The 26,502-nt window shown below is 43.0% G+C and overlaps 1 protein-coding gene across 1 annotated transcript; it reads right to left on the bottom strand.

The window, feature by feature from the left end:
* Positions 1-11,031: 11,031 nt before the first annotated feature.
* On the bottom strand, positions 11,032-14,557 carry LOC122732045 (C-type lectin domain family 4 member K-like). The gene is made up of 4 exons (XM_043972238.1): positions 14,479-14,557; positions 13,147-13,298; positions 12,601-12,719; positions 11,032-11,209 (listed from the first exon to the last, which is right to left on the bottom strand). The coding sequence occupies exons 1-4, from the start codon at positions 14,555-14,557 to the stop codon at positions 11,032-11,034; spliced, it is 528 nt and encodes a 175-aa protein (XP_043828173.1).
* Positions 14,558-26,502: the final 11,945 nt, after the last annotated feature.

Genomic DNA, 26,502 nt, shown 5'->3' with positions numbered 1-26,502 from the left:
TAAGAATGTAAGCTCCATGAGGGTAGAGATTGTATTCTATGCTTGCATTTATATTCCTAGTTCTTAGTGCAGTGCCTGGCACAAACAAGCACTTAATAAATTCTCTCCCCCCAACTTCTCTCTAACTTCTAACAATTGCTATGGCAGCCTTACAACTATTTAAATACAACAACATGCCATCCTGTCTCCCAGTTATTTTCTTCTGCAGGATGAATGTTCCCAATTCCTTCACCACATCTTCAGAGGTAATGGTCTTGCATCTTCTCATCATCCTGGTCTCCATCCTCTGGATGCTGTCTCTGCACTGTGTTAGTATTTCCGGAAATATAGTGCCTGGTTGCTATGTTTCTGTTGATGTAGCCTGAGATTGCATTAGTTTTTTAGTTGTTATGTAACACTTCTGACTTAAAACCTACAGGGTTTTTTTACATGAATTGTTGCCTAAATATGGTAGTTACAGCTAAACTTTAACTTTGGCAATGTATTCCATAACATCTTCTTTGTAGTTACTCTACCCCATTTAAATTGCATACAAATATGTGTCTATTATCTATGATATTTTTTGGCAGGGCAATGGGGGTTAAGTGACTTTCCCAGGGTCACACAGCTAGTAAGTGTCAAGTTTCTGAGGCCGGCTTTGAACTCAGGTACTCCTGAATCCAGGGTCAATGCTTTACCCACTGGGCCACCTAGCTGCCCTATTTATGATTTTTAAGAGTTTGTTTTCCCTTTCTCATTTCACATCACTTGGATGCCATCTGCCAATATTTTCTCCTTCACCTCTGTCTCACATGAAGAGGTGGGGGCCCTGTAGTTGGGATTGCCTGAATTCATATCTCACCTCAGGCACCTACTAGCTGTTTGACCTTGGGCAAGTCACTTAACCCCAATTGCCTTAAGCATCCAGGGTCATCTCCAGTCATCCTGATGTATATCTTGCCACTGGACCCAGATGAGTCTGGAGGAGGGAGTCAGGCTGGTGACCTCACACAGCTCTCTCTCATTTAAATTCAATTCAGTACAAGTCATGACATCAGCTCCTGATGTCAAAGTCCTTTTTGAGAATGAAGGACAAGCAACAACAACATGAAGAGGTGATCCTTCTCCTTGCTAAGGTGAACCCCTCTACACTTGTGAAACATTCACATGTGAAGCACATGCGAAACATTGTATCCAGTCTTCCCTAGCAGATTGTCCACTATGTCATCCCCACTCTCTCACTTATCTTCATTCTCTTTTTTTTGGGGGGGGCGGAGGCAATTGGGGTCAAATGACTTGCCCAGGGTCACACAGCTAGTAAATGTTAAGTGTCTGAGGCTGGATCTGAACTCAGGTCCTCCTGACTCCAGGGCCAGTGCTCTATCCACTGCGCTACCTAGTTGCCCCTTCATTCTCTTCTTGTGTACTGGTTGCTTCCCTACAAACATACTTATCTCCTTCATCCTCAAAAAAATCTCACTTGATCTGCCCATACCCCTTGCTATTGTCCTAAATCTCTTCTCCCTTTCATGGCTGAACTTGAGAAGGACATGCATAGTTAGTGTGCCTCCACTTTCTATCCTTTCACCCTCTTAACTCTAGTCTGGTTTCCAACCTCGTTATTCAACTGAAATTAGTCTCTCTAAAATTACCAATGATCTCAATTGTTAAATCTAATGACCTTTTCTCAATCCTCATTCTTCATGACCTTTTTATAGCCCTTCACACTGTTGATCACCTGTTTCTTATTAATACTATCTTCTCTCTAGGTTTTTATGACACTTTTCTTTCTTCATTCTCCTCCTACCTCTCTGATTGATATTTATAATTTCCTTTTGCTAGTTCTTTATCCAGATTATTCCAAATAAAGGTGGGTGCTCCCCAAGGCTCTGTTCTGGGACCTTTTGTCTTTTTCTTTTATACTATTTCACTTGGTGGTCTTATCAACTTCCATGAATTCAATTATCATCTCTAGCTACTATTGTTTGTCCTTCATTATCAAAAAGGACCATGACATCAGGGTGATGTCATGACTTACACTGAATTGGATTTAAGTGAGGAAGGGCTGTGCAAGGTCACCAACCTGACTCCCTCCTCCAGACTCATCTGGGTCCAGTGGCAAGACTTATATCAGGACCACTGGAGATGGCCATGGATGTTTAAGACAGTTTGGGTTAAGTGACTTGCTTAGGGTCGCACAGCTAGTAAGTATCTGAGGTGAGATTTGAACTCAGGTCTTCCTGATTCCAGGGCCAGTGTGCCATCAAGCTAACCCCATCTCTAACTATGATCCTCGGATCAATTTATCCCACCCTAATCTCTCTGCTGACCTCTAGTCTCCCATCTTTAACTCCCTATTGGACATCTCAAACTGGTTGTCTCATAGACATCTTGAACTCAACAAGTTCAAAACTAAACTCATGGGGCAGCTAGGTGGTGCAGTGGATAAAGCACTGGCCCTGGATTCAGGAGGACCTGAGTTCAAATTCGGCCTCAGACGCTTGATACTTACTAGCTGTGTGACCCTGGGCAAGTCACTTAACCCCAATTGCCTCACCAAAACAAACAAACAAACAAAAACAAACTAAACTCATCCCCCCAGGCTTTCTTTCTTCATAACTTACTATCAAAGGTAAAGGTACCATTGTTCTCCAGTCACTCAGGCTCACATTCTACGTGTCATCCCCTACTTTTCACTCTTTCTCACTCCTTCCCCAATCCAATCAGTTGCCAAATTTTGATAATTCTGTCTTCACAGCTCTCATCTAAGCTCCCTTCTCTCCTCTGATATGCTCATTACCCTGGTGCAGGCCTTCAATTTCCAATTCTTTGCCACCACAAAGAGAGCTGCTATATATATTTTTGTACATGTGGGTCCTTTTCCCTTTTCTATGATCTCTTTGGGACACAGACATAGTAGTGGTATTACTGGGTCAAAGGGTATGCACAGTCCCATAACCCTTTGGGCATAGCTCCAAATTGCTCTCCAATTATGTGCATTTTCAATGACTGTACCCAGGAATTCTCTCTCCTCATCTCAAACTCCTGACTTCAATGTCTTCAAGTCCCAGAGAAAATCCAATCTTCTATAGGAATTCTTTCCTGAACACTTTAATTTTAATGCTTTACCTCTGTTGATTATTTCTAATTTATCCTGTATATATATCTTGTTTGTACATGGTTGTTTGCATTTTGTCTCCCTCTTTAGACTGCAAGCTCCTTGAGAGTAGGTATTATCTCTGTCTTTCTTTGTGTCTTCAGTGCTTAGCATATTTCCTGTGTGATGTTTAAAATCTATATTGTGTGATCGCCTTAAATCAGAAGCTTCAGCACCAGTCTTTCGGCATTAAACATTTATTAAAACATACAGGTATTAACATGGAGTTCCGAAAGTTAAGAAAAGGCCTCTCTTGCATAGAGTTCCAGCCTGGTTGGGTTCTTCCTCAAGTCTTCCTCCATGAGCCTGCTTTAATCAGGAACTCCCTAGCAAGCTGATTGTGGAAGCTTTTTATAGGTCTGGAACAGAGGCGGTCCTTACACACTGCTTCAAGCTGATTGGTTGGCATCATCCAAATCCATTGGTTTTGAAGGTGTTCTCAAGTGGAGTTCACAGTCTAGCTTCTGAGAACAATACCTTCTTAAGGGTTAGCCAGGTGTGATTACAATCCAGTTAACTTGAAGTAGGCTAATCAGCAGTCAATCACTCTCACTTGATTCAATCAGTCTAGATTAATCTCCAGGTGGGTCTTTGAGTATCTGTGAAATCCCATTATTTCATCACACCTGGTACCTAATAGGCACTTAATAAATGCTTCTTGACGTGGCTTGTTTAATGTGTTTGGGAATCTCTGTGTGAAAGAGTATGTTTTTCTCCTCCTACCCATATAATTACCTACATCCCCTCTACCTCTAGAACTTGGGACAGGTCCATTCTGTACTCCAAGTGATTAGGATAAGTCAACTCTTGGATTCAGTAGACACTAAATCCAGCCATCCAGCTGCAATCTGGGAGTTTTCCCTACCTAGAAGCAGCTAAAATATGGAAAATCTGTGACTCCTTTTCTCTCCTATTCTCCATTTACCTCTGGCCCACCCAAGGTAAGGTGAGTTCCAGCCTCCCCTACCCCCTGAGGAGTCCATAAAAGGATTAGTTGAAGCATCTGAAGAAGAGCACACTTCCTGAGCCTTTCATGCCTGACTTCCCATTTTTGAAGAACTGAAATATGTAAAAAAGATTCAATTTACTCTGTTCAGCTCCAGAGGGCAGCACTAGTAGGGCTAGGTGGAAGTTACAGGAAGGCCAGCTTTAAATCTATAAAAGGAAAGCCTTTCTAAAAATGAGAACTGTCCCAAAGTGAAATGGGTTGTCTCATAAGGTAGTGAGTGCCCCATTAGTGGAGGTGTTCAAGCAGAGGTTGGATGCCTGTTTGTCAGAGATGTTGCAGAAGGCTTTCTGGGCCATGTTAAAGTTGGATTTGATGGAACAGCTTCTGTAGTTTCCTTTTGGCTCTGAAATCTGTGATGATTTGGATTGAGACTCATAAGCAATGTAGCTCAATCAGGTGCTGTCTATTTTCATTTTGGGAGAGGGGATTCTTGACTCAAAAGGTTGTTTGAAGATGGGCCAGTACATTGACCTATTGATTCTACTTAGGCGAGATCTGTTAAACCTATTTCCTCTTCTTTTCTTGCACTGTCACTGTCAGATCTTATTACTACCTTCTGGGACTATTGAAATCGTTTCCTTTGGGGTCTTCCTGCCTTCACTCTCTCCTTCCTCTCTCATCCTCAAGGCTACCCATTATACTGCCGCAGAAGGGCAGCTAGGTGGTCCAGTGGATAAAACACTGGCCCTGGATTCAGGAAGACCTTAGTTCAAATGTGACCTCATACACTTGACACTTACTAGCTGTGTGACCCTGGGCAAGTCACTTAACCCTCATTGCCCTGCAAAAAAAAATACATATACTGCTGCAGAATAATCTGTCTAATACATATATCTGGTCATATTATTCCTTTTCTCAAAAAATAAAAGATTTCTTATTGGCTACTGACTGAAGTTGTCCTTCTACAATTTAGAAGGGCTTCTCCATTCTGGGGCTGCATTGTCTTTCTTTCTTTTTTTTTTTTTTTTTTTTGCAGGCAATGGGGGTTAAGTGACTTGCCCAGGGTCACACAGCTAGTAAGTGTCAAGTGTCTGAGGCTGGATTTGAACTCAGGTACTCCTGAATCCAGGGCCAGTGCTTTAACCACTGCGCCATCTAGCTGCCCCTGCATTGTCTTTCAAGAATTACCTTATATTGCTCCCTTCTATGTACTGTCCATGCTAGCCAATTTCCCTCAATACCTACTGCTGTGTTCTATATACAGCAAGTGATTTGTCTAAACAAATGGTTGCTTATTTGAATTTCTAGTCCCTCCATATCAGAAAGTCTTTGAGATCCAGTTCTTTTAAAGGCATACTTGCCAATTAATTTCTTTCTGTCTCCAAAATAGTAAAGGCCAGGAATGCTATTGGTTGAAGACAGAGCTAAATATCAAAGGTCTTAGAATTCATTAAATCCAGTGTCCTATGTGAAAGGACCACTATCTACCATGGTTACTCTTACAATATGGGTTAAGGTAGTTTTTCCCTAAAAGATGGCAGTTATCCCTGGGACTTAATTGGCCCATGGGGCCAAGGCTCAAGCCTCCTTGGACAGTTTCCTGCAAGTTTTGGGTCATATTGATCACTCAATCATATTAAAAGGCCCATTGAGGTAGAGTTGGGGCTCTTCAGACTTGGTGGATGTCCTGAGATTATGCAAATCACTACATCCTGCCCTGCTGACCAGACCAATTACATATGGAAAGTGTGCGTGCGTGTGTGTGTGTGTGTGTGTGTGTGTGTGTGTGTGTGTGTGTGTGTACAGGTCTACCCAAGCTTAGTGCTAGAGTATCCTTGTTGGATATCTTTTTCTGCTGTGGCTAAGTAAATCTCCTTTTCATTAACTGTTGAATGACCTACAAGTACATTCTGATATAGAAAATGAGACCTAGAAAGGGGCAGTGACTTGCCCTAAGGCCACAAAACTAATAGATTGTAGAATAGGGACTCAAACCTAGCTCCCCAGTGTCCAGAGGACCCAGAGACACTACTTTACTTCTAAGGGCTGTTGCAAAAATCCAGGTTACCTTAAGGGGTTGAGATGGCAAGTGCCCAGGAGAGTGTGGGGAGGGGGTGGGAGGGCAGGACTAGAATCAGAGGTACACAACTGGAAGGGGCTTCAGCTGACATATGTCTAAACCCCTCATTTTACAGATGAGGGAACAGAGGCCCAAAGAGGCTGGGTAACTTACTCAAGGTCAAACAAATTGTAAATATCAGAGTAGGATGTGAATGTAGGTTTCCTAATTCCAAATCCAGAATTCTTTCCCCTGTAACATTGGGTGGATGGGAAGAGACAGACAGAAAAACAGACAGACAGAGGGAGTGGGAGAGATCCCTTCAAGGAATCTCAGAACCTTTCCTCAGGGAACTCCAGGTCCAAATTGAGCTTAATGTACCCTTTTTCATGTGTTCTTCTTGCCCCAAGACAAGGACTTGGGGGTCAAGGCAGTAGAGTTTTAGGAGGACCCTTGTTGCTTGGAGTGACTACCTGCTGAAATTTCCTTAAAGTCAGCATCAGCTTAACCGCTTTTTGCCTCAGTTTCTTCATCTGAAAAATGGGGGTAATAATTGTACCTATTTCCCAGGGTTATTGTGAGAATCAAATGAGATAATATTTGTAAAATGCTTAGCACAGTGCCCGAAACATAGTAAGCACTCTATAAATATTGGCTCTTAACAGTTTTGTTATCTCATTTGATCCTTACAACAACATTGTGAAGTAGGTGGTATAATTATACCCATTTTATAGATAGGCAAATGGAAGGGGTATGGTGGCATAGTTACATGGCTCACGTTATACAGCTAGACAGGGTCAAAGCCAGGAATAGAACTCACCTGCCTTCATTTCAGGTCCAGAGCTCCCCGTTGCCTCCCAGGAAAGGGGGGTTTATATGTCCCAGGAGAGGACAGAGGGGGAGTGAAACTCTTTATTAGGCTTCCTGGTTCCCAGAGGCAATACAGGAATGTCAGGTGATTATGGACAGTTTTAATAAAAATCTCCACAGACTTCAGATCCAAAAGAGAACTCCAGGGGTCATCTCATCTAGTCCAACCTTAACTGTTCTATAACACCCCTGACCAATGGTCATCTGGGCTCTATTTGAACACCTTGACCTATGGGGAGCTCACTACGTTATGAGGAAACTAATTTCTCTTTTGGGCAGCTCCAATTTTTGGGAAGGTTTTCCTTTCATGCAGTTAAAATCTGCCTTCCCCCAAATTCCATCCAGCCCTGCCAGTGCTAAAGTGCCTACTAGTGCTGCCCTCTGCATCCAAACAGAAACAATGGTATCTCCCTTCACGTGGCAGTTCTTCAACTATGTAAAGTCAGTTATGAAATGCCCAGGAAGTGTTCTCTTCTTCAGATCTTTTAATTGATCTGAGTATCCTCCTAGGTAGGGGCTTTTAACCTGGGGCTGGTGGGCTTGTCTTTTAAATAGGATTTTCATAACTGTCATTCAATAGAATTGGTTTCCTGTGTAATTTTTTGTATTTATGCATTTAAAGATGTGATACTGAGAAGGGGTCCCCAAGGTTTCCCAGACTGGCAGAGGGGTTTATAATACACAAAAAGGTTAAGGAGTCCTGGACCTGAGAGAAATCTAGAGCTACTTCACAGAGTACCAGAATTGTCACGTTAGAGGTCATATAGTTCATCCATCCATTACTTAAACCAGAATCGTCTCCAAATTATGTTCCTCAAGTGGCTCCCTAGCCTTGGCCTCAAGATCTCCAAAGATTCCACAGGCTGCCTGCCTATCTCCTGATAAAGCTCCTTGCCACTGGTGCACAGTTCAAATTGTTCTCTATTTGGCATTAGATGCCCTTCATAGCCTAGGCCCTTCCTACCTTTTCAGTCTTCTTACACCCTACTCCCTGACACATACTCTTTGATCCAGTGACACTGGCCTCCTGCCTGTTTCACAGATACTCCTCTCTCAGCTCTGGGAATTTTCTCTGGTTGCCTTCATACCTAGATTTCTCTTCTTCCTCCACTCTGACTACTGACCTCCCTGGCTTTCTTGAAGTTCCAACTCAAATTCCATCTTTTGCAGGAAGCTTTCCCCAAAACTTCCTAATCCCAATGTCTTCCCTCTGCTGACTATTTCCTATCTATGCCATATATTTACTATGCATATATTTGTTTACTTGTCTCCCTGGTTAGACTGAGCTCTTTGAGTATAGAGACTTTCTTTTGCCTCTTTTTGTATCTTCAGTGCTTAGCACAGTATCTGGCTTAAAAGGTGTTTAATAAATGTTTCTTGGCTGACCAGTCATTCATTCATTCATCTATCTATCTATCTATCTATCTATCTATCTATCTATCTATCTATCTATCTATCTATCTTTCTATCTATCTATCTATCTATTCATTCATTTAATCATTCATTCATTCATCCATCCATCCATCCATTCATTCATTCATTTATTCATCCATCCATTTATTTATCCATTCATCTATTTATTTATTCATTCACTTATTTATTTATTTATTTGTTCGTTCATCCATCCACCTATTTATTATTTATTTATTCATTTATTTAGTTTTTTATTTATTGGGCAGGGCAATGAGGGTTAAGTGACTTGCCTGGGGCAATACAGCTAGTGAGTGTCAAGTGTCTGAGGTCAGTTTGAATTCAGGTCCTCCTGAATCCAGGGCTGCACCACCTAGTTGCCCTTGGCTGACTATTATTGACTGAGGAAGCTTTTCCTTGGACAGAGCCCAAGCCAGCCTCCCTGCCACTTCTTCCCAATGGTTCTAGCCCTATCACCTACAGCCAACCAGAAGGTCTAACCTTCTACCTGTGTCCTTCAGAAACATGAAGAGAGTAAAAATGTCATCTGCCCCTGAGTCTTCTCTTCTTCATTTCAAACATCCCCAGTTCCTTCAAATGATTCTTTTATCTTCAGGTCCTCTCATTATCCATTATCCCCACATTCTCCCTGGCTCAGTTCAAGGAAAGGAAAGGGAAAATAAGGAGCACATAAAACTGCATCATTATTATCAAGGGCAAAAAGTGGTGGCTTTGGGGCTGGGGTATAGAAAAATGGACCAAAGGACTGGAGGCTGTAGGAAGGAGGAGTGAGTAGACCATGGGTGATTGGTGGTAGGGCTGGTGCTTTAGGGCAACTGTGTTCCTTTCATCTAGGTCTTCATGGGGAAAAGGAACTAGACTTGTTCTCCTTGGCCCTGAAGGGCAGAATTGGGAACAATGGGGGAAATTCTAGAGGCAGATTTAGAATCAATATAATGAAACATTTCCCAATAGTTAGTGCTGTACAAAATTGAATGGGCTGCTTTGGAAGGTAACTTCTCTACACAGAAATTGTATGATTAATAAGTCAAGGATGTTCAACTCAACAAATACCTAGTTAGTACCTACCATGAGCAAGGCATATTTGTTGCTGGGATACAAAGGCAAAATGAAACAGGTACTGAATAAGGAGCTTATATATATAAATATATATGTGTGTGTGTGTATGTATACACATATATTTGCAGGACAATGAAGGTTAAGTGAGCTTATATTATTTTTTAAAATTTTATTTTCCCCCAGTTAAATGTAAAGATAATTTTTAACATTCATTTTTTAAAAATTTGAGTTGCTGAGTTGTTGAGTTTTCTTTCTCCCTCCCTTACCTTCCCCTTCCCTGAGACAGTAAGCAATTTGATATAGGTTATACATGTTCAATCATGCAAAACATATTGCCATTTTTGTTCTGTTGTGAAAGAAGACACAGACTGAAAGGGAAAAAAAACAGAAAAATTACATCAAGTGAAAAATGGCATGCTTTGATCTGCATTAAGACTTTATCAAGTCTTTCTCTGGAGGTGGATAGCATTTTTCATCAAGAGTCCTTTGAAATTGTCTTGGATCAGTATATTACTGAGAATAGCTAAGCTGATTATCATATAGTGTTGCTGTTACTGTGTACAGTGTTCTCCTGGTTCTTCTCACTTCACTTTGCATCAGTTCATATAAGTCTTTCCAGGTTTTTCTGAAATCTACCTGCTCATATTATAGCATAGTAATATTCCATTATAATCATATACCAGAACTTGTTCAACCATTCCCCAATTGATGACCATCCCCAATTTCCAATTCTTTGACACCATAAAAAGCTGCTATGAATATTTTTATACAAATATGTCCTTTCCCTCTTTTAAAAAATATCTTTTGCATACTGACCTAGTAGTGGTATTTCTGGATCAAAGGGTATAGTATTTTTTGGGGGGGCAGGGCAATGAGGGTTAAGTGACTTGCCCAAGGTCACACAGCTAGTAAGTGTCAAGTGTGTGAGGCCGGATTTGAATTCAGGTCCTCCTGAATCCAGAGCTGGTGCTTTATCCACTGAGCCACCTAGCTGCCCCTAGGGTATAGTATTTTATATATATTTATATAGTTTTATAGCCTTTTGGGCATGGGAGCTTATATTCAAATGGAGAGATAGATACAACATGGAAAAAAGTAAAAAGTATATGCAAAGTAATTCAAAATACTTCCAAGAGGAAGAAAGTGCTAGCAATTAGGGGGGTGGTGTCAGGAAAGGTCTGAAGGAGTACATATGAGGTCAGCTGTGCTTTTCAGGATGCTGTGAGATTGCAATGATGAAGGAATGTTGTAGAGGGGGTATACTACTGGCTTGGACTTGATCTTTGAGGTCTTTTACAACTCTGACACTCATTGAGTTTATGACTGAGAGTGGGAGGTTGGAGGACTGAGAATGGACTAACCTTAGGATTGGGAGCAGAAGTCCCCCAGCCTAAGTTTTGAAATCCCTGCAGCTTCCCAAGGCTGACTGACAGCAGTGCTGTTGGGTGAAAACCTGGGAGTCCCTGATGAGACTGGATCTTAGATGAGGTTCTGGGTGCAGAACTGTGCAGTCCTCAGAACTCTGTTTCAGGCCGGAAGATGCTCCCCCTGGAAGTCCTGGTTTGATGTCTCAAGAGGACTCTCACAGATGAATTTGTATTTTAATTGACAGTTCTCATCATTCCAGGAAGCAAGTGCCTCCATCTTCATCTCCACGCAGTCTTCTTTTCCCTGGTAGTTGGTGGGTTGCCCTGGCATCCAGAACCTAAGTGATGGATGGAGACAGGGAGTCATTCCAGAGATAGAGATTAATGAACCTTTCTGGCTGGAAATCATATCATTTTGTTGGGGGAACTTGATTTCTGTCTTCTAATGTTCTTAATGTGAGCAAAGAATTCAATTGGTTTTGCTTGGCCTCAGGATAGAACTAGGAGCAGTAGGTGGAGGTAGGTGGCATAGTAGATAGACTCAGAGTCAAGAGGACCTGAGTTCAAATTCAGCCTCAGACACTTATTAGGTGTTACCCTGGGCAAGTCACAATCTCTGTTAGCCTGTCTCTTCATTTGTAAAATGGGGATAATAATAGCACCTACCTGACAGGGTGGCTGTGAGGGTCAAATTTGATAGCTCGTGTAAATTGCTTTGCAAACCTTGAAGCATTAAATAAATGTTAGCTGTTATTATTATTAAGAACAAGGAAGAGTGGCACCAGTGTGGGATGGATTGCTTCTGGAAAAAGTGATGAGCTCTCTGTCATTGGGAATCTTTACATGGAAAATAGATCACCACTTATTGGGGATATTGTAAAGGTAACAGCTTTTTGTGGACAGTGGAATCATTGACCTCTGAGATTCCTTCCAACTCATTTTGTGGTTCTAGAGAAGACCTGAAGAATTACTACAAGCTAGCCAGAGAAGGCAGGAATTAGACCTGGTAAAGATTGAGAGAATCCTAAAACCAGAAGGTTTAGAGCTGGGAAGGGGATTGATTAGGTACCCTCTAATTCTTTTCTTACTCTTGGCAAGGTGGTTACAGGAGCCATGAGTGTTTCTTTCTTTCTTTTTTTTTTTTTGGTGGGGCAATGAGGGTTAAGTGACTTGCCCAGGGTCACACAGCTAGTAAGTGTCAAGTGTCTCAGGCCAGATTTGAACTCAGGTCCTCCTGAATCCAGGGCTGGTGCTTTATCCACTGCGCCACCTAGCTGCCCCCAAATGTTTCTTTTTGCCCCTGGAAAGAACAACTGTGGATGTTCCTGGTGTCTCCCTAGTGCCCTCAGGCTAAACTTCCAGGAAGGACAGCATGTGTCTGTGATGTAACATTATCTCTTTCTGAAACAGTCTAGGGCTGTGTCTCTGAGAGGCAACTGCCTGAGACTCTGCCCCATCAACGTGCGAGAGTATTGAGAGCCTCAGACAGGAATAATAATAATAATAGTAATCCCAAACAACTTTCCTAAGTGTTTTATTGTCTGTTCTGAAGCAGCACTACACACACACACTCACTCTGATATAGCCAGCCATTCTTACAGCCAGACTCCAACTTCTCTCATTACCTCTGAGCTGTTCTTAGAGGGTGGAAGTGGGCTAAGTCCCTGGAATCTCAGCATAGTTGACCGGAGAATGAAGGACTGGGGAGGGCCAGAAATGCCAGACTCACCCTTTGCTTTGGACCGCATCATAAATGGTCCCATCCACCCAGGTCCAGGTGTCTTCTGTGTGTCTGTCATTCAGCCCAATCCAGTGTCTCTCTCCTTTCAATGTCTTATAAAGAAATTCCTTCAGAACAATTTGACACGCTGTTAACATGTGCATGCATGCATGTGCATTTATTGGCCCATGTGTGTTTGTACCTGAGTATTTGCCAGTGGCGAGTGTGTGTGCTGGGGAGTGGAAGGGCTGATAGGACAGTATTTTTCTACCTAGGGCTGACATCACTTATGGCTGCTGCCCCTGCCCCAGAACAAGGAAGACCAATGCAACAGGAGTGAGATGAGAAGGGCAGAGATTAAGCTGGTCCCCTGAGCAGGGGCAAGGAGAGCCCCAGGAAATGATCTCAGGTAATGACCCCAGGTAAATGTCCCCCCTGGGGATAGGAGTCTGTCTCTCTGCCCTATCATGACTGGGGAGTTCCTAGACATTAACAAGCCATTTGTCCCAGCCCCTCACCTAACACCCACACCACAGATTGTGAGGGTATGCCTACCTGCTCTCCCACAGAAGTCACAGATGCCAGGTGGGAACCCTGGGATACACAGAATTTTTCAGCCTCCTCCCAGGACTTGATATCACAGGAGAAATAGTAGAGACTCCCATTGTAAACTTTCCAGGTCTTGGAGACGCTCTTCATGACACTCACTTGGGAGAAGGAGAAGAGAAGAGAGAAGGGGAGGAATTCTTAGCAGAGAGAGGCCAAGAAGTTCGCGGGATTTCAGGTTGGAAGAGACTCTAGGGCTCTTTGGAGTGTAAAAATATGCTAGTGTGAGAAATCTTCATGTCCCATATTGGTATGAATATAAGCAAGTGCTTCCCACCCCCACCTCAGCCTGGTTTGGATGAAAGCTGAGTACAGCCCATTGGAATCAGAACTATTTCCCCCATATATGTCTAGGGCCACACAGCTTCCTCTCCTTTTAGAAAGAAAATAGGTAAGGACTTTCCCATTCTGATGTCTGGCTGTGTCAGTCCCTCACTGAAACAGAAACTTCTGATCTATAAACTAAAAGAGAGAAGTCAGAGTTCACTCCTCATTTGGAAGAAAGACCATGAAATCCTCAGATGAGAACTTCGGTTAAAAAACCACAAGCTGTAGAAGAGGGAAGCCCGCCAGCTACATGTCCAGTGGGTCAGTGTCTAGTAGTACCAAGAAACTCATCACCAATGCTAGCGATGCACAGCAGTTGCCATGAGATCTCTAGAGCAAAGCCTCTTATGCCAAATTTGTAGCAGGTTAAAGCAAGGACAAGAAGATGCATCACTAGGAGATATGGCTGGCCCTGCATTATCATAGGTGTGAGTTGTTTGTACATAAATGGACCTTAGATACATACATATGTTCCCTGTGGGTATGTCCCTCCATTCATTTTCCCTAAATGTATTTGCTATTCCCATGGATGGCTTTTATATTTGTAGGAGGCATGCCCTAGGAGAAAGAGTTCCACTGCTGATCTTTCTATGATTTCATTAAAATACCCTTGATTTGAACCAGTTGTGTCTTCTGGCTGATTAGTAAACATAAACATATCTGTGGGGGTTCATCAGATGTAGTTTTTGAGTGTATGCAGATTCACAAAATACTTTGAACTTCGGAAAGCTCGCCTGGGTGGGTAGTTCATGTACAAGTTGGGGTGATGAATATATAATTGTGCAGGAACTTAATTCACATTAAAATGACTTACTTGAGAGAGCATGGGGCACATGCAAATAGCTGTCATTAGTTTGGGCAGGGGAGGAGCTGCAGTAGCAGCAAGCACAAAAGTGGATATAGAGAGCTCTGGCTGAGGTTTTCCCACTAGGGACCATAAAAAGGAAGACTCACCATGCTGCTGTCTCAGGACATTGTAGGTGGTATTGATCTTCTCCAAAGAGTCCTTCAGGGTCTTGTTTTCCAGGCTCATACTCTTTTTTGCCTGAAAACCTAGAATTACATTCTGAGGGTAGTTGTATGATGGGAAGAGGAGCCCCAGGGGTGAGTCAGGGAAGTTTTTGTCTTTGAAGAGAAACAGGATAAAACTAATGACTTAGGGGCAGCTTGTTGGCACAGTGGATAAAGCACCAGCCCTGGATTCAGGAGTACCTGAGTTCAAATCCAGCCTCAGACACTTGACTAGCTGTGTGACCCTGGGCAAGTCACTTAACCCTCATTGCCCCGCAAAAAAACACCAAAAAAACAAAACACCAAAAAACCAAAACAAACAAAAAAACAACTAATGACCTAACCCCTTCCTTAGCTGGGACTTTAGGAAGGGAGGGGGATATGACTCTTGTCAGGAAAAGACCTTGGACCTCTTCTTGAACCTCCACTTCCCCAGTGGGTGTGGTAACTCCATGGTAGTGACATTTCTGTGTCACCACCAGAAATTGCAGAGCTAGGATGAGACCCAGGCCTTGGTTTCTGCTCCTTTGAGGACATTCACTTTCTTCCCCACTGATAGACGAGTAGCTAGCCATATGTTGCTTTAGGAATCCCTCACTCCAGTTCCCACAGAACGGGCCATCAAAAACTCACACATCCTCCCTCTCCAGGGCCTCTGGACCTTGTGCCTGAGTCACCCAATCAAGGAAATAGGAGAATGATAAAATGAGTTGCAGAAACTGAAAGCAGAATTCTTTCTGTCAGGCAGTGATCATCTAGCACTCTTGGAACAGAGAGCTAGGGACCAAGTATTGCTTTGTGGTCATCAACTATAAGTGATACCTTGCTTATGATCCATGGTTTCCAAAACACTCCTTTATCCACTCTCTCAGACTCAAAGAATGTTAGAGCTAGAAGAAGTATCCCAATTTACAGATGAGGAAACTAAGGGAAGAGACATCTCCAAGGTCACAGTGCTAGTGAAGGAGGAGAAATGAGGTTGGGACCTGGGTCTTCTGCCTGAAGTCAGAAGGTCAGGGTCCTTTCCACTACTTCAGGGAAGGGTTGGACAAAACAACTTCCAAAGTCTCTCCCTACTCTGAGATTCTTTGGTTCCATAATGTTTACAAGAGCCCTAGGAGAGAGGCAGGAAGGGAAGGAAGGATAGATGAAAATGCCCACGATCTCATTTTACAGAGGAGTTCATGGGTCTGGAGAAGGGAAGGTCACACAGCATATTAGCCACAGAGAGGGTGGGGTGAGAGGAGGGTGAAGAGGGGTGAACTTCTTCAGTTGCAGGACCCTGCTGACATTTGTGGGGCGAGGGTGATGAAGAGACAAGACAGGAAAGTATAAAACAGGGAAGGGAGGTTGAGGGGTATGCAGGGGTCCTCGGTGCACAGGCAGCATGGAGGCCTCTGAGCTAGAGAGCTTAGGTGATTTATCCAGAGTTGTGCTACTAGGAAGGGGGAGATTCAGCGCTTGAACCCAGGTGTCCTGATTCCATGTCCAGAGTGCTTCCAATCTCACCATGCTGTCTTGTAGGATTTAGAGCTTGGGGGCAGGGGGAATCTTACAAATCCTTTAGTCCAGCCCTCTCAGTCCCTCTCTGGGGCTCATTTTTCTCATTTCTAAACAAGAGTTTGGGTTAGATCTTCTAGAAGCTTCTTTCTAGCTCTAACATGGTGTGCATGTGTGTGTGCATGTATGTTTGTGTGTTTGCATAAGAGAAAGAGACAGAGAAATAGACACAAAGAGAGAGAGACAGACTGAGTGAGTTTTTTGATTCTGAGTCTTGGGTCCCTAGGTGTGAGACTCCCTTCCATCCCTTACCTATACCCATCAAGGATGAAGCTCAACAAAGGTGCAGATCAAATCCCAAGTTCCTACTGGGACTTCATATACCTTTTCTGGGTTCTGAGCCTCCCTGAGCATTTCTGCTACCACAGCTATATCCTTCTCCCCCAGAGAGAAGCAGTACTCCCTCCCCCCCCACCATTGGAGATAGACAGCCCTATAGAACCATAGCTAGGAACTCTTGGAATTACTTACATTGAGCAGCCACAATCACAAGAGATAGGACTAAGACCAAGGACAGGAGGATCAGCGCTCCATGGATGATCCGCTGCATGCCAGGACTTAATTGTATCTTTGCCTTGGAGAAGAGGCCTTATAGGAGGAGAAAGATTCAGGTCTAGAGCAATGTTTACTGAAACAGGCTACTGCCCTGGTATTGTAAGTTGTTCTTGTTGTTGTTACTACTTAGTTAAATTCATTTTTTTTTTTTTGCAAGGCAATGGGGGTTAAGTGACTTGCCCAGGGTCACACAGCTAGTAAGTGTCAAGTGTCTGAGGCCGGATTTGAACCCGGGTACTCCTGAATCCAAGGCTGGCGCTTTATCCACTGCACCATCTAGCTGCCCCCCTAAATTCATTTTCTACTCACTCCCTCCTTCCCCTCCAAGCAGTACACTCTAGAGACCCATGGCTTCATATACAATTCACCCTTCCACTCCACCAATTTCCTTGTATATTCAAATCCTTGTGTTTATTGATGTTTTTAAGTTAGTCAATTTAAAAAAAATAAATTTAATAATGAAAAAAATACAAAATTTAAAAGTCTTAAAGGGAGGATTCAAACCCAAGTCTTTTCTAATGCTGTCTAGTACTTTTTCTGCATTACCTCTGGCTCAAAGCCTCTTAACCTGGGATCTACGGGCCCCTTAGGGGCCCATGAGTAGGTTTCATGGGATCCATGAAGTTGGATAGCAAAGAACTGGCAATTTTCTGTAGTGATTTTACGCCCTTAAAAACATTGTGAGAACATGGTCAGAGACTTCACTCTGCTTCCCAAGACATACACAAAAGATGAGGAGCCCATGCTGTCTTGTACAAATCTTATCAGCTCCATGAAGCAGTTCAATTCCCTGTATCTTGATTCCCTTGCTCCATTGTCCTATGACTTCTCACACCTCACTAAACACCAACTCTGGGTTATTTCCACCATGTGCTTTCTATGGTCGTACTCCAAAGCCGTCAGATGCTGTTGGAAGAAGTCACGTACTATACCAACTGACTGTATTACAAATTTATGTCATCGAATCTCTACTGGGTCATCACCGCTTTGGAGGAATTATTTTATTCTTCTCTTAGAGTCTCTCAACCAAACTTTTCATAGCAGCTGTTTTAAGCCCTTTCTTTCCCCCTGTTTCCTCCTACACCAGTCCCCACCTCCTTCGCAGCAAACAGAGAACTTTGCCTCCCGATGAGAAAGCTGAAAGTCTGGCATTCTGTTGCACTGATGAGGCTCTGGGACTTATAGATTGGGATGTGGGGGCTTTTCTGGGATGTCAGGGGACAGTGAGCTCCTTGACCCTTGCCTTCAGGCAGAGCATGTCCAGAGTAGGGAACACAAGCCCAACTTTTTCTGTTCCCTACAAGCCAAGCACAGAACCAAGAGTTCCTTGAAATTTTCTGGGACACTTGGTCAAGAAAGGAGAAAGTCACTACTCTCCTTCTTTCTCTAAGATGAGGAAGACATAAGTGGAAGAACCCAGGACTCTTGGCTTCCACACCCCTTTTCCGCCCAAAGAGTAGGAAGTAAGGCTGGAAAGGTACAGTGGGACCACACTACAGAAGGACATCAGCAACCAGGATAGTGAGGGTATCAGAAACCATGTTAAAGGAAGAAGAGGCATTATTTTTGCCTGGAGGAGACCTGGGCTTGGACATTGTAATTATCTCCAAATATTTGAAGGGCTGTCATGTAGAGGGACTTGACTGGCCCTAGAAGGAAGAACTGGAAATGATCAATGGAAATGGCAGAAAGGTAGATTTGGCCTCAGTATTAGGAGGAACTTCCTACCATTGAAAGCTGTCCCAAAGTTGAATAATGAATTGCCTTGGAATGCAGTGGAAGTCTCCCAGAAGAAGCTGGATGACTATTTGCCAGGGATGTGGAATCCCACACCAGCTTAATGATCCCCACATAGTGACCCCATGTTGAATTCCTTCCAGATTTAGGATTCGGGGACTGCCAGGCTGAGGGCTTTGGATTTTTTGCCTTTTGGGGTTGGGAAGCTTTATAGAGAAGTGATTTGGCAATGATGTGGAAAGGTTCTCATCTCAAGCTGGGGAGCCCCAGCATCTGGGGAGAGATTTTGGAATGAGAGTGATGAGAAGGGGCCAGGCTGGGTTGTAGAAAGGTGGCTGCAGTTCCAGGTGGCTCACCTTGGGGCCAGAAGATTGGCCGGTCATCTGCAAAGGCATCAGTAACTTCAGTCTCCATCTGCTCTCCTACTCAGACGGGATTCTGGGCTCCCTGGATAGATGCTGTCAATATAGGTTCTCTACTAATTCACACTCCAAGCAGTGCAGCCCAGTGGAAAGAGCTCTGGATCTGGAATCTGAAGATTGGATTTCAAATCCTGCCTCTCGAGTTTCCTACTCGGGTGACCTATCTGATCTCCAGTTTCCTTATCTATAAACAAGCCAGTTGAATTCTGGTCTCTGAGGTCCCTTCTAGCTCTAAATCTATGACCCTGTGATTCATTTATTTATTGGAAGAAATGGGAAGTATGAACATGACTCCACCCTCAAACTGAGGCTCTAATGCTGAGTTTGCCCTCTCAGACCAGGACTTTACTATGTGAAGGGGTTGTATCTCCCTCCACCTCATATCAGAGCTCCTGGGGCTTGGTCTCTCTGTCAGACCAGGTGCTTCTCTCACAAACCCCTATGAGACACTTGGGCAAATATTATTCTCCCCATTTGACAGATGAGAGACTAGAGACCAAGCAAGCAAAAATGATTTACTCAGAGCAGATATGCTCATAAATGTTTAACAATGGGCTCTCCAGGGGGAAAATAGACCCATGTACAACATGGCATACTTTTAAGTTTAAACTATATTGTTATTATTATTATTATTATTGGTGAGGCAATTGGGGTTAAGTGACTTGCCCAGGGTCACACAGCTAGTAAATGTCAAGTATCTGAGGCCAGATTTGAACTCAGGTCCTCCTGAATTCAGGGCCAATGCTCTATCTACTGTGCCACCTAGCTGTCCCTAAACTATATTATTAACATTTTTTCTTTACTTTCTCTAGTTTAGACAATCTAGATCAAACACTGATTTTGAAATCATCAGCATCTGCTGATTTTGAAATTGCATATGTTCACACTGAAAATTTAACAAGTAGGTCTTAGCCTGTAGAAGCTGACTCCAGCATATCCCTGGCCCAGAGCCACAAAGCTAGTCTCACATTACCATAGGCAAGGTTATGTTTAGTGATTCTGTGGGAATGTGCGATTCTAGCGCCAAAGGTCTGTCTAGGTGGCAGTGAGAGCTTGGGTTGACTTCTTCAATGGACCAATCTGCTAAAGTCTGGAGGGATAGGAACTGAGAAGAGCCAAGGCTAGAATAGAGGGTGTTAGGGGTAGGCAGACTCATACAGGAATGTGTTCATGGCTGGAGTTTTAGGCCCTACAGGAGAGAAAATGGTAGAAGCCACGTGGCTCCATTCTCTGAGGAGGCCAGAGAAATAGAACACCTGGCAATATCCATCAGCCTCTAAACTTCCCAGTTAGGCTGGGTGGATCTTCTTTAGCATGTTCTTTAATTTCATTTTCCCCTTGTCAGATATATGACATTTTTTCTTCGTTCTTGGAAACAAACCTATTCAGAATCCAGTCTTGTTCTGGGTCTCAGGTTTCACTGATTCAAGGACAGTTTCCCAGGGTACTAGCTCCTCCATGGGAATCAGACCAGTGGACTTTGACATTGGCCTCAGGGTTTTCCTCATTCACTACTTTCTAAACACTGCCTAAATTTGTTTACTCCAATGGAATGTGCCAGAGCCTTCTGACTTCCCTGACCCTGGCCTCTTAGGTGCCTGAATTCAGAGATCTGTTTCCTGGTTCCCCTATTGTTTCCATCTTCTTCCTGCCACTCCCCTCAATCCTGCAGCCCTAAAGACAGCACTCACTTCCCTTTTTCCCCTTCCATGAACCACATGAGTGGGGTTATTTAGAGTTTATTTGTAAAGAACAAGAAGGATACAGTAAGGCTATTTCCATCTGGCTGCACTCTCATGATATCTGAGCCCAGATAGCAGTCCCTCATTGGAAGAAACTTCCTGGGATTACATTTCCCATTAGGACTATTATAGCAAGAGGCGAATACTTCTAGCGGAGGATGCTTCTGGGCTGGAGAATGGGAAGAGGAGGGTGCTGGATCTCAACAATCCCAGCACATTCCTAGACTTAAGGAGATTGCAGAGAATTGAAGTGGCAAGGATGGGGGATACTTGAGGTGGAGAGTCAGGTGCTTGTCGATGTTGGGTTGGCTATGTCAGAAGCTTTATCAGACTTTCCCCAACCCTACAGATTGAGTCTTACCAGGGATTGTTGTTTTTTTTTTTACCAGATTTTCCTCATGAAACTATAAAACTATAAGGATAAATCTTAGAAATTATGTATGCTTGTTGACAAAGGACAGATCCACTCTTACTCCATTTTCAGAGAGAGAGGTAGAAGCTTTGCCCCCCATTTCTAGGCATGAAACCTCAAAATTTTTATTTGGGGAATGGGCGCTGAAAGTGTTTTTTAGCATCTTGTATTTCTCTTCTGATTCAATTAAATTATCTTTTAAATTGGTTCTATGTTGCTGTTTGGCTTTGTTTCCATTAACCTAATAATAATAATAATAATAATAATAATGAGTAATGTGAATAATATTATATATTATGTAATAATGAGTAAAATAACATTTATGTATGCTTACTGTGTTCCAGGCGCTGTTCTAAGGGCTTTACTTTATGCCCTATGTGTTATGTATCTAATATATTTGATCCTCACAGCAACCCTGGGAGGTAGGTGCTATTATTATTCTCATTCTCAGATGAAGAAACTGAGGCAGAGATTAAGTGACTTATCTAGTGCTAGTATCTGAGTCTGGTTTTGAGCTCAAGTATTCCTGACTCCAGGCCTGGTTTTCTGTCTGTCCATTCTGCCACCTAGATGTCTAGAAATGTGAGAATGTTGTTCTGTCATTTCAGTCGTCTTTGACTCTTTATGACTCCATTTGGGGCTTTCTCAGCAAAGATACTGGAGTGGTTCTCCATTTCCTTTTCCAGTTCACTTTCCAGATGAGGAAATTGAGGTGAACAGGGTTAAGTGACTTGTCCAGGATCACACTGCTAGTAAGTGTCAGCCAGATTTGAACTCATGAAAATATCTTTTTTGCACAAAATGACTAACATGGAAATATTTTACATGATTGCACATGTATAACCTATATTGGATTGCTTACCATCTCACAGAGTGGGGGAATGAGGAAGTGAGGGATAGAATTTAGAACTCAAAATTTAAAAAAACCCCAAAAGTGAAAATTGTTTTTATATGTAATTGGGAAGAAATAAAACTTTTTTTTTTTTTAAAAAGGGATGTGCTTACCCTGACAGTATCCTCAGAAGTCAGGACTAGTCTCCCATCTCCTCAGATTCCCTTTTGGTGACCTGTTAGAAATCCATGGATTTCTTTAATTTGACTGTGACATTCCTTTACTCAAAAGTCTTGAGTCACACTGGATCTGGTGAAACTTGAGTCATACTTCAGCCTGGTATAAAAGAGGCGTATGGGGAACATTCTAGGGAAACTCCTTGAGACACCTAGTATACGGTGGCTCAGCATTTAGGCACATAGGAGATGTGGAACTCCCTGGGTACTTCTGGCCAGATTGTAGATCAGTACTGAATGACACAACCCTAGATGGACACCCACATCTAACTTTGAGGAACCATTACTGGACCCACAGGGACTAGGGTACTGTACCAACGCTCTTCTTCCGGAGAGACTGAGGGGATAGGATTAAGGGCTAGCCTTGATCTAGAGGAGGGCCACCTCTTCTTCAGAGACAGAACCAAAGCAGGGATGAGGTTAGATGGATGTGATGTGGAGTAGGTAAGATATGCAAAGGGCTTCTATTTTGTTAGGAAAGTAGGAGGCAAGCTTCTGTGCTGAGGGTGTGTGTGTGTGTGTGTGTGTGTGAAGGGATGAGGAAGTTTGGAATAGACAATGTGGGGCATAAGATAGTGAGTAAACCAGGGGACAATTAAAGGATTGTCAAGCAGCACTGACATTCTAGTTAAGCATGGTTAACACATTTGTAGAGGAATCACTACCTGCCTCCCAGGTTTTGTGAGGTTAGGGTGTTGTGATCTTTGAAGGGATATAGAAAGGGGACTGACTGATTATTATTCCTAGCTCCTGGCTCTTCAGGTGAACCTGAACCTGAATCTTCCCTCCCTTCTCTGAGCCTGAGTTTCCTTTTCTGAATGAGTGAGGGAGGATTGGTGGTTCTCTGGGAGGCAAAGAAGCTGATGGATGATGTGTGAAGACAGCTCTGAGTTCCCAGAACCCAGATGACAAGATTCCCTGTCTAAGACAGCTCGCTATGATTCAGGCTATCTCCTCTGAGTCAACTCTACACCCTCTACTGCTACAGTCCTATCTCAGTAGGATAAAGAGAAGTTAATGGGTTTGGAGTTCTCCCCAGATCATGTCCTAGCCAAGCTCCCTAGCAGCTTTAGTCCTTGTTTGTAACTTTATTGGGGTGAGGCTGTGGTAGGAAATGAGTGATCTGTCCAAGAAGGGCCAATTTCAGGAGGGAGGGTTTCCAAGAGGGAGGAGCAGGTCTTGAGAGCCTAGAGGAACTGACTCCAAGTATAGCCAAGGGTGAGGACAGAGAGCTCAGGGTTGTTTCATTTCCAGAAATACCAAATGTGCAGAGCAAGGCAGGATGGGAATAGTTGAGGAAAAGAGTGGCTCAAGGCTCAAGGCTCCCAAGCTAGCAGAACAGGTGTAAGGGGATCAGGGACAGGTTAGCCCTTGAATCTCTGTGTGCCCTTGGGCAAGGATCTTCTCTTTCTACTCCATTTTCCTCCTACATAAAATGAGGAATTTGGAAAAAAGTGATCTCTTCAAGCTGGGATGACCTGTGGTCTGTGTAATCTCTTCTTCTTCTAACATTCTTCTATCCAGCCCATGCCCTGGCCAAGTTCTCTAGCAGCTTTAGTTCTTTTTTGGGGGGGCATTTGGGGTTAAGTGACTTGCCCAGGGTCACACAGCTAGTAAGTGTAAGTGTCTGAGGCTGGATTTGAACTCAGGTACTCCTGAATCCAGGGCCGGTGCTCTACCCACTGTGCCACCTAGCTGCCCCGCAGCTTTAGTTCTTAATGGAGCTTTGCTGGGGGTGGAATTGGGCTAGGATATGGGGGAAATCTTCCCAGGAGAGGGGGATTCTAGTAAAGGAGGGGGCAGTTCTAAGAGTCTAGAGAAATTTAAATGGACTGACTTCCAAGTGTAGCTAAGGGTAGGGAGGGAGAATGTGGAGCTGTTTCATTTCCAGCAATGATAGATGTGCAGAGCAGGACAGAAGGTCAATGGCAGGAATGGTTGTGAGGCAGGAGCCAGAGGTGGAGAAGAGGGAAGGGAAAACGATGACCCTTTCCCTGTCCTCATCCTTTTTGACTTTTCTGCATCATTTGACTTTTCCTCTTGGATCCTCTCTTATCTCAAGGTTTTTCATGACAATCCTCTCTCCTGGTTCTCCTCCAGTCTATCTAATTTCTTCTCTTCAGCCTTCTCAGTCTTGGTGTTGACTTTTCCCCCATGCCTGAAATGCTCTCATGCCTCACTTCCTCTCCTTAGTCTCCCTGACTTCCTTTAAGACTTAGCTCAAATCCTACCCTCTGCAGAACTCCTTACGTAACTTTACTTAGCCCTTTTCCAGCTGCAAATATCTTTTCCCCTTGGATGACTTCTTATCTACTCTGTATACATGTGTGTGCAAATGCACACACACACAGATACATACATGCATATAGGGCATTAAGTTGTACTAAGACTTTTGGGACACCCCGTTTACAGAATGTAGTTGTTTATATGTTGTCTTTCCCATTAGAATGTGAGTTATTTGAGGGCAGGGACCTCTTTTTGTATCCCCAGCACTTCTCACCATTTCTGGCACATAGGAAATGCTTAAATGTTGGTTTGTGATGACTGACTGACTGACCAATGGAACCCCAGACTTTCAGAACTCTTGAACTCAGCTGGTTGCCTCTGAGCTTGGACATGTCTCTTCCAAAAACAATGTTTTGTTACTATTCAGGAAAGGAAACAGAAAACAGAAAAACAAATTGGAGCTTTAAAGCTCTTCTTTTATCATATCCCTCCTTGCTCAAAAACCTTCATTGGCTCCCCACTGCCTATAGACTTCTTAGCTTGGTATTCAAAGCCCTTCACACTTGTCCATGAAGCATTTCCCATAGAATGTGTGGCATGAAATAATATCTGAAATCCCATTTCTTAATCACTTTCCTGTTTAAAAATAGTTTATTTTTACAATATTGGTTGGTAATATGAGATTTTTTAAAAACTGGACCTGTGATTTACCTGGTATAAGGAGCCTCCAGTGAAGAACTTCTTTTTTTTTTTTAAACCAATGTAGGCCTACACTTTCTCTGCAATTTATTTTTTTGAGAGTTGCTTGGGGACACTGAAAGTTTAAATGATTTTTTCAGGGTCATACAACCAGGTAGCACTTGAACTCAGTTTTTTCAAAATCATACAGCTGGTAAGTGGCTGTCAAGAAAGGAATCAAGGTCTTCTGATTCACAATTGAATCTTTGTTGATTCTTCCCTTAGTATTATTAGATTGTTACTACCATCATCTACATAAAATGCTGGAACATTATGAAATTATACTCATTTTGCCTTTTTGGAGATTTTAGTTCCTCCTTCCCTCAAGGACGGAGGGTGAAAGAAAAATTGTAAGTCAGGATTTGAGGAAGGGGCCGCACCCTTAGGAGGAAGGGCAACAACCATCCTGAAAATAAGCAGGCTTATCCTGAGCCCAGGGGAATTGACTTGAGTCAGCAATTAGATTGGAATGATTGCAAAATATTTAGTTATATATGCTTGCTTCCAGTCAGGCACAGTTCCACTCAGAAGACTTACCAAGTGTTTACCTTGGAACATGGTGGGAAGGGTCAACATTGTTGAGTTGAGAGCTGAGAGTAGGGAGAGGTACATGATGAAAGGTCCTTTCCAGAGGCCGAATGGAAGTTGTAGCAACATAGTGAAGCTAGGCCTAGATAAGAGACCAAAGGAAATGAATAATACCACCATATTCACAGCATAGCAGGAGACTGAAGACCACTGTCTATAAGAAGACGTAAAGTTTCCAATGTCTGTCTATGCAAGCTTCTGGGATCCACGCGACTCTGATTGTATCTGAAAAGATAGTTTTTCCCCCACTTTCTATCCTTGAGGAAGAAAGGAGCTGAAATCTCAAAAAAAGGCAAAATGTGTGTGTAAGGGCACTAAAGAATGGTCAAACACTTGACAGGTGTTACCAGTACAATGAATAGGAAAAGATTGCAGCCAAGATGGTGTGTGGAGGAAAGGTGCTGCTAAGTGGCTTCAATCATGGGAATGACTAGAGGCTAGTGGGTCATCTGCTTTCCCAAGGTTCAGTCAAGAAAGAGATGAGAGCAGCTCCTGAGACTGAGCACTACCACTACTTTTGCTCCTGTTACCATGATCAAGGATAAGATACAGTATGACCTGGAGCACCGTAGAAAAGACCGTGACCAAACAAAAAACCTAGAAACAATATTTGAAGAAATCATAAAACTTCCCCAAACTATTAGGACAAGAGAGCAAACTGAAAATAGAAAGACTCCATCTATTACTTCAAGGTAAAAGAAAAAATATCACGAATATCCAGAAAGAAAGAGGAAAAAGTATAAAGAAATCAGTCAGGATAACACAAGACTATGTTGCAACTTCTAGAATGGAAAGTAAGCTTTGGAATACTATCTACCAAAAGGCAAGAGGAAAAAAGCTTACAGGAAAGAATAATTTATTTTGAAAACCTGAGTAATCCTATGGAGGAATTGTTAGAACTTTAATAGAATAAATGACT

Source organism: Dromiciops gliroides, chromosome 6, assembly GCF_019393635.1.
Source record: "Dromiciops gliroides isolate mDroGli1 chromosome 6, mDroGli1.pri, whole genome shotgun sequence".
Taxonomy (NCBI): Eukaryota; Metazoa; Chordata; class Mammalia; order Microbiotheria; family Microbiotheriidae; genus Dromiciops; species Dromiciops gliroides.
This window is presented reverse-complemented; position numbering and strand designations above follow the sequence as displayed.

Bases quoted from the DNA above. Each gene is read 5' to 3' on its own strand.
- LOC122732045 (XM_043972238.1), bottom strand. From the start codon at position 14,557: ATGAGCCTGGAAAACAAGACCCTGAAGGACTCTTTGGAGAAGATCAAT. The intron at 13,299-14,478 runs GTGAGTCTTCCT...CCTTCTCCCAAG, and splicing joins TGTCCTGAGACAGCAGCATG to TGAGTGTCATGAAGAGCGTC. The intron at 12,720-13,146 runs GTAGGCATACCC...ATTGTTCTGAAG, and splicing joins TGACTTCTGTGGGAGAGCAG to GAATTTCTTTATAAGACATT.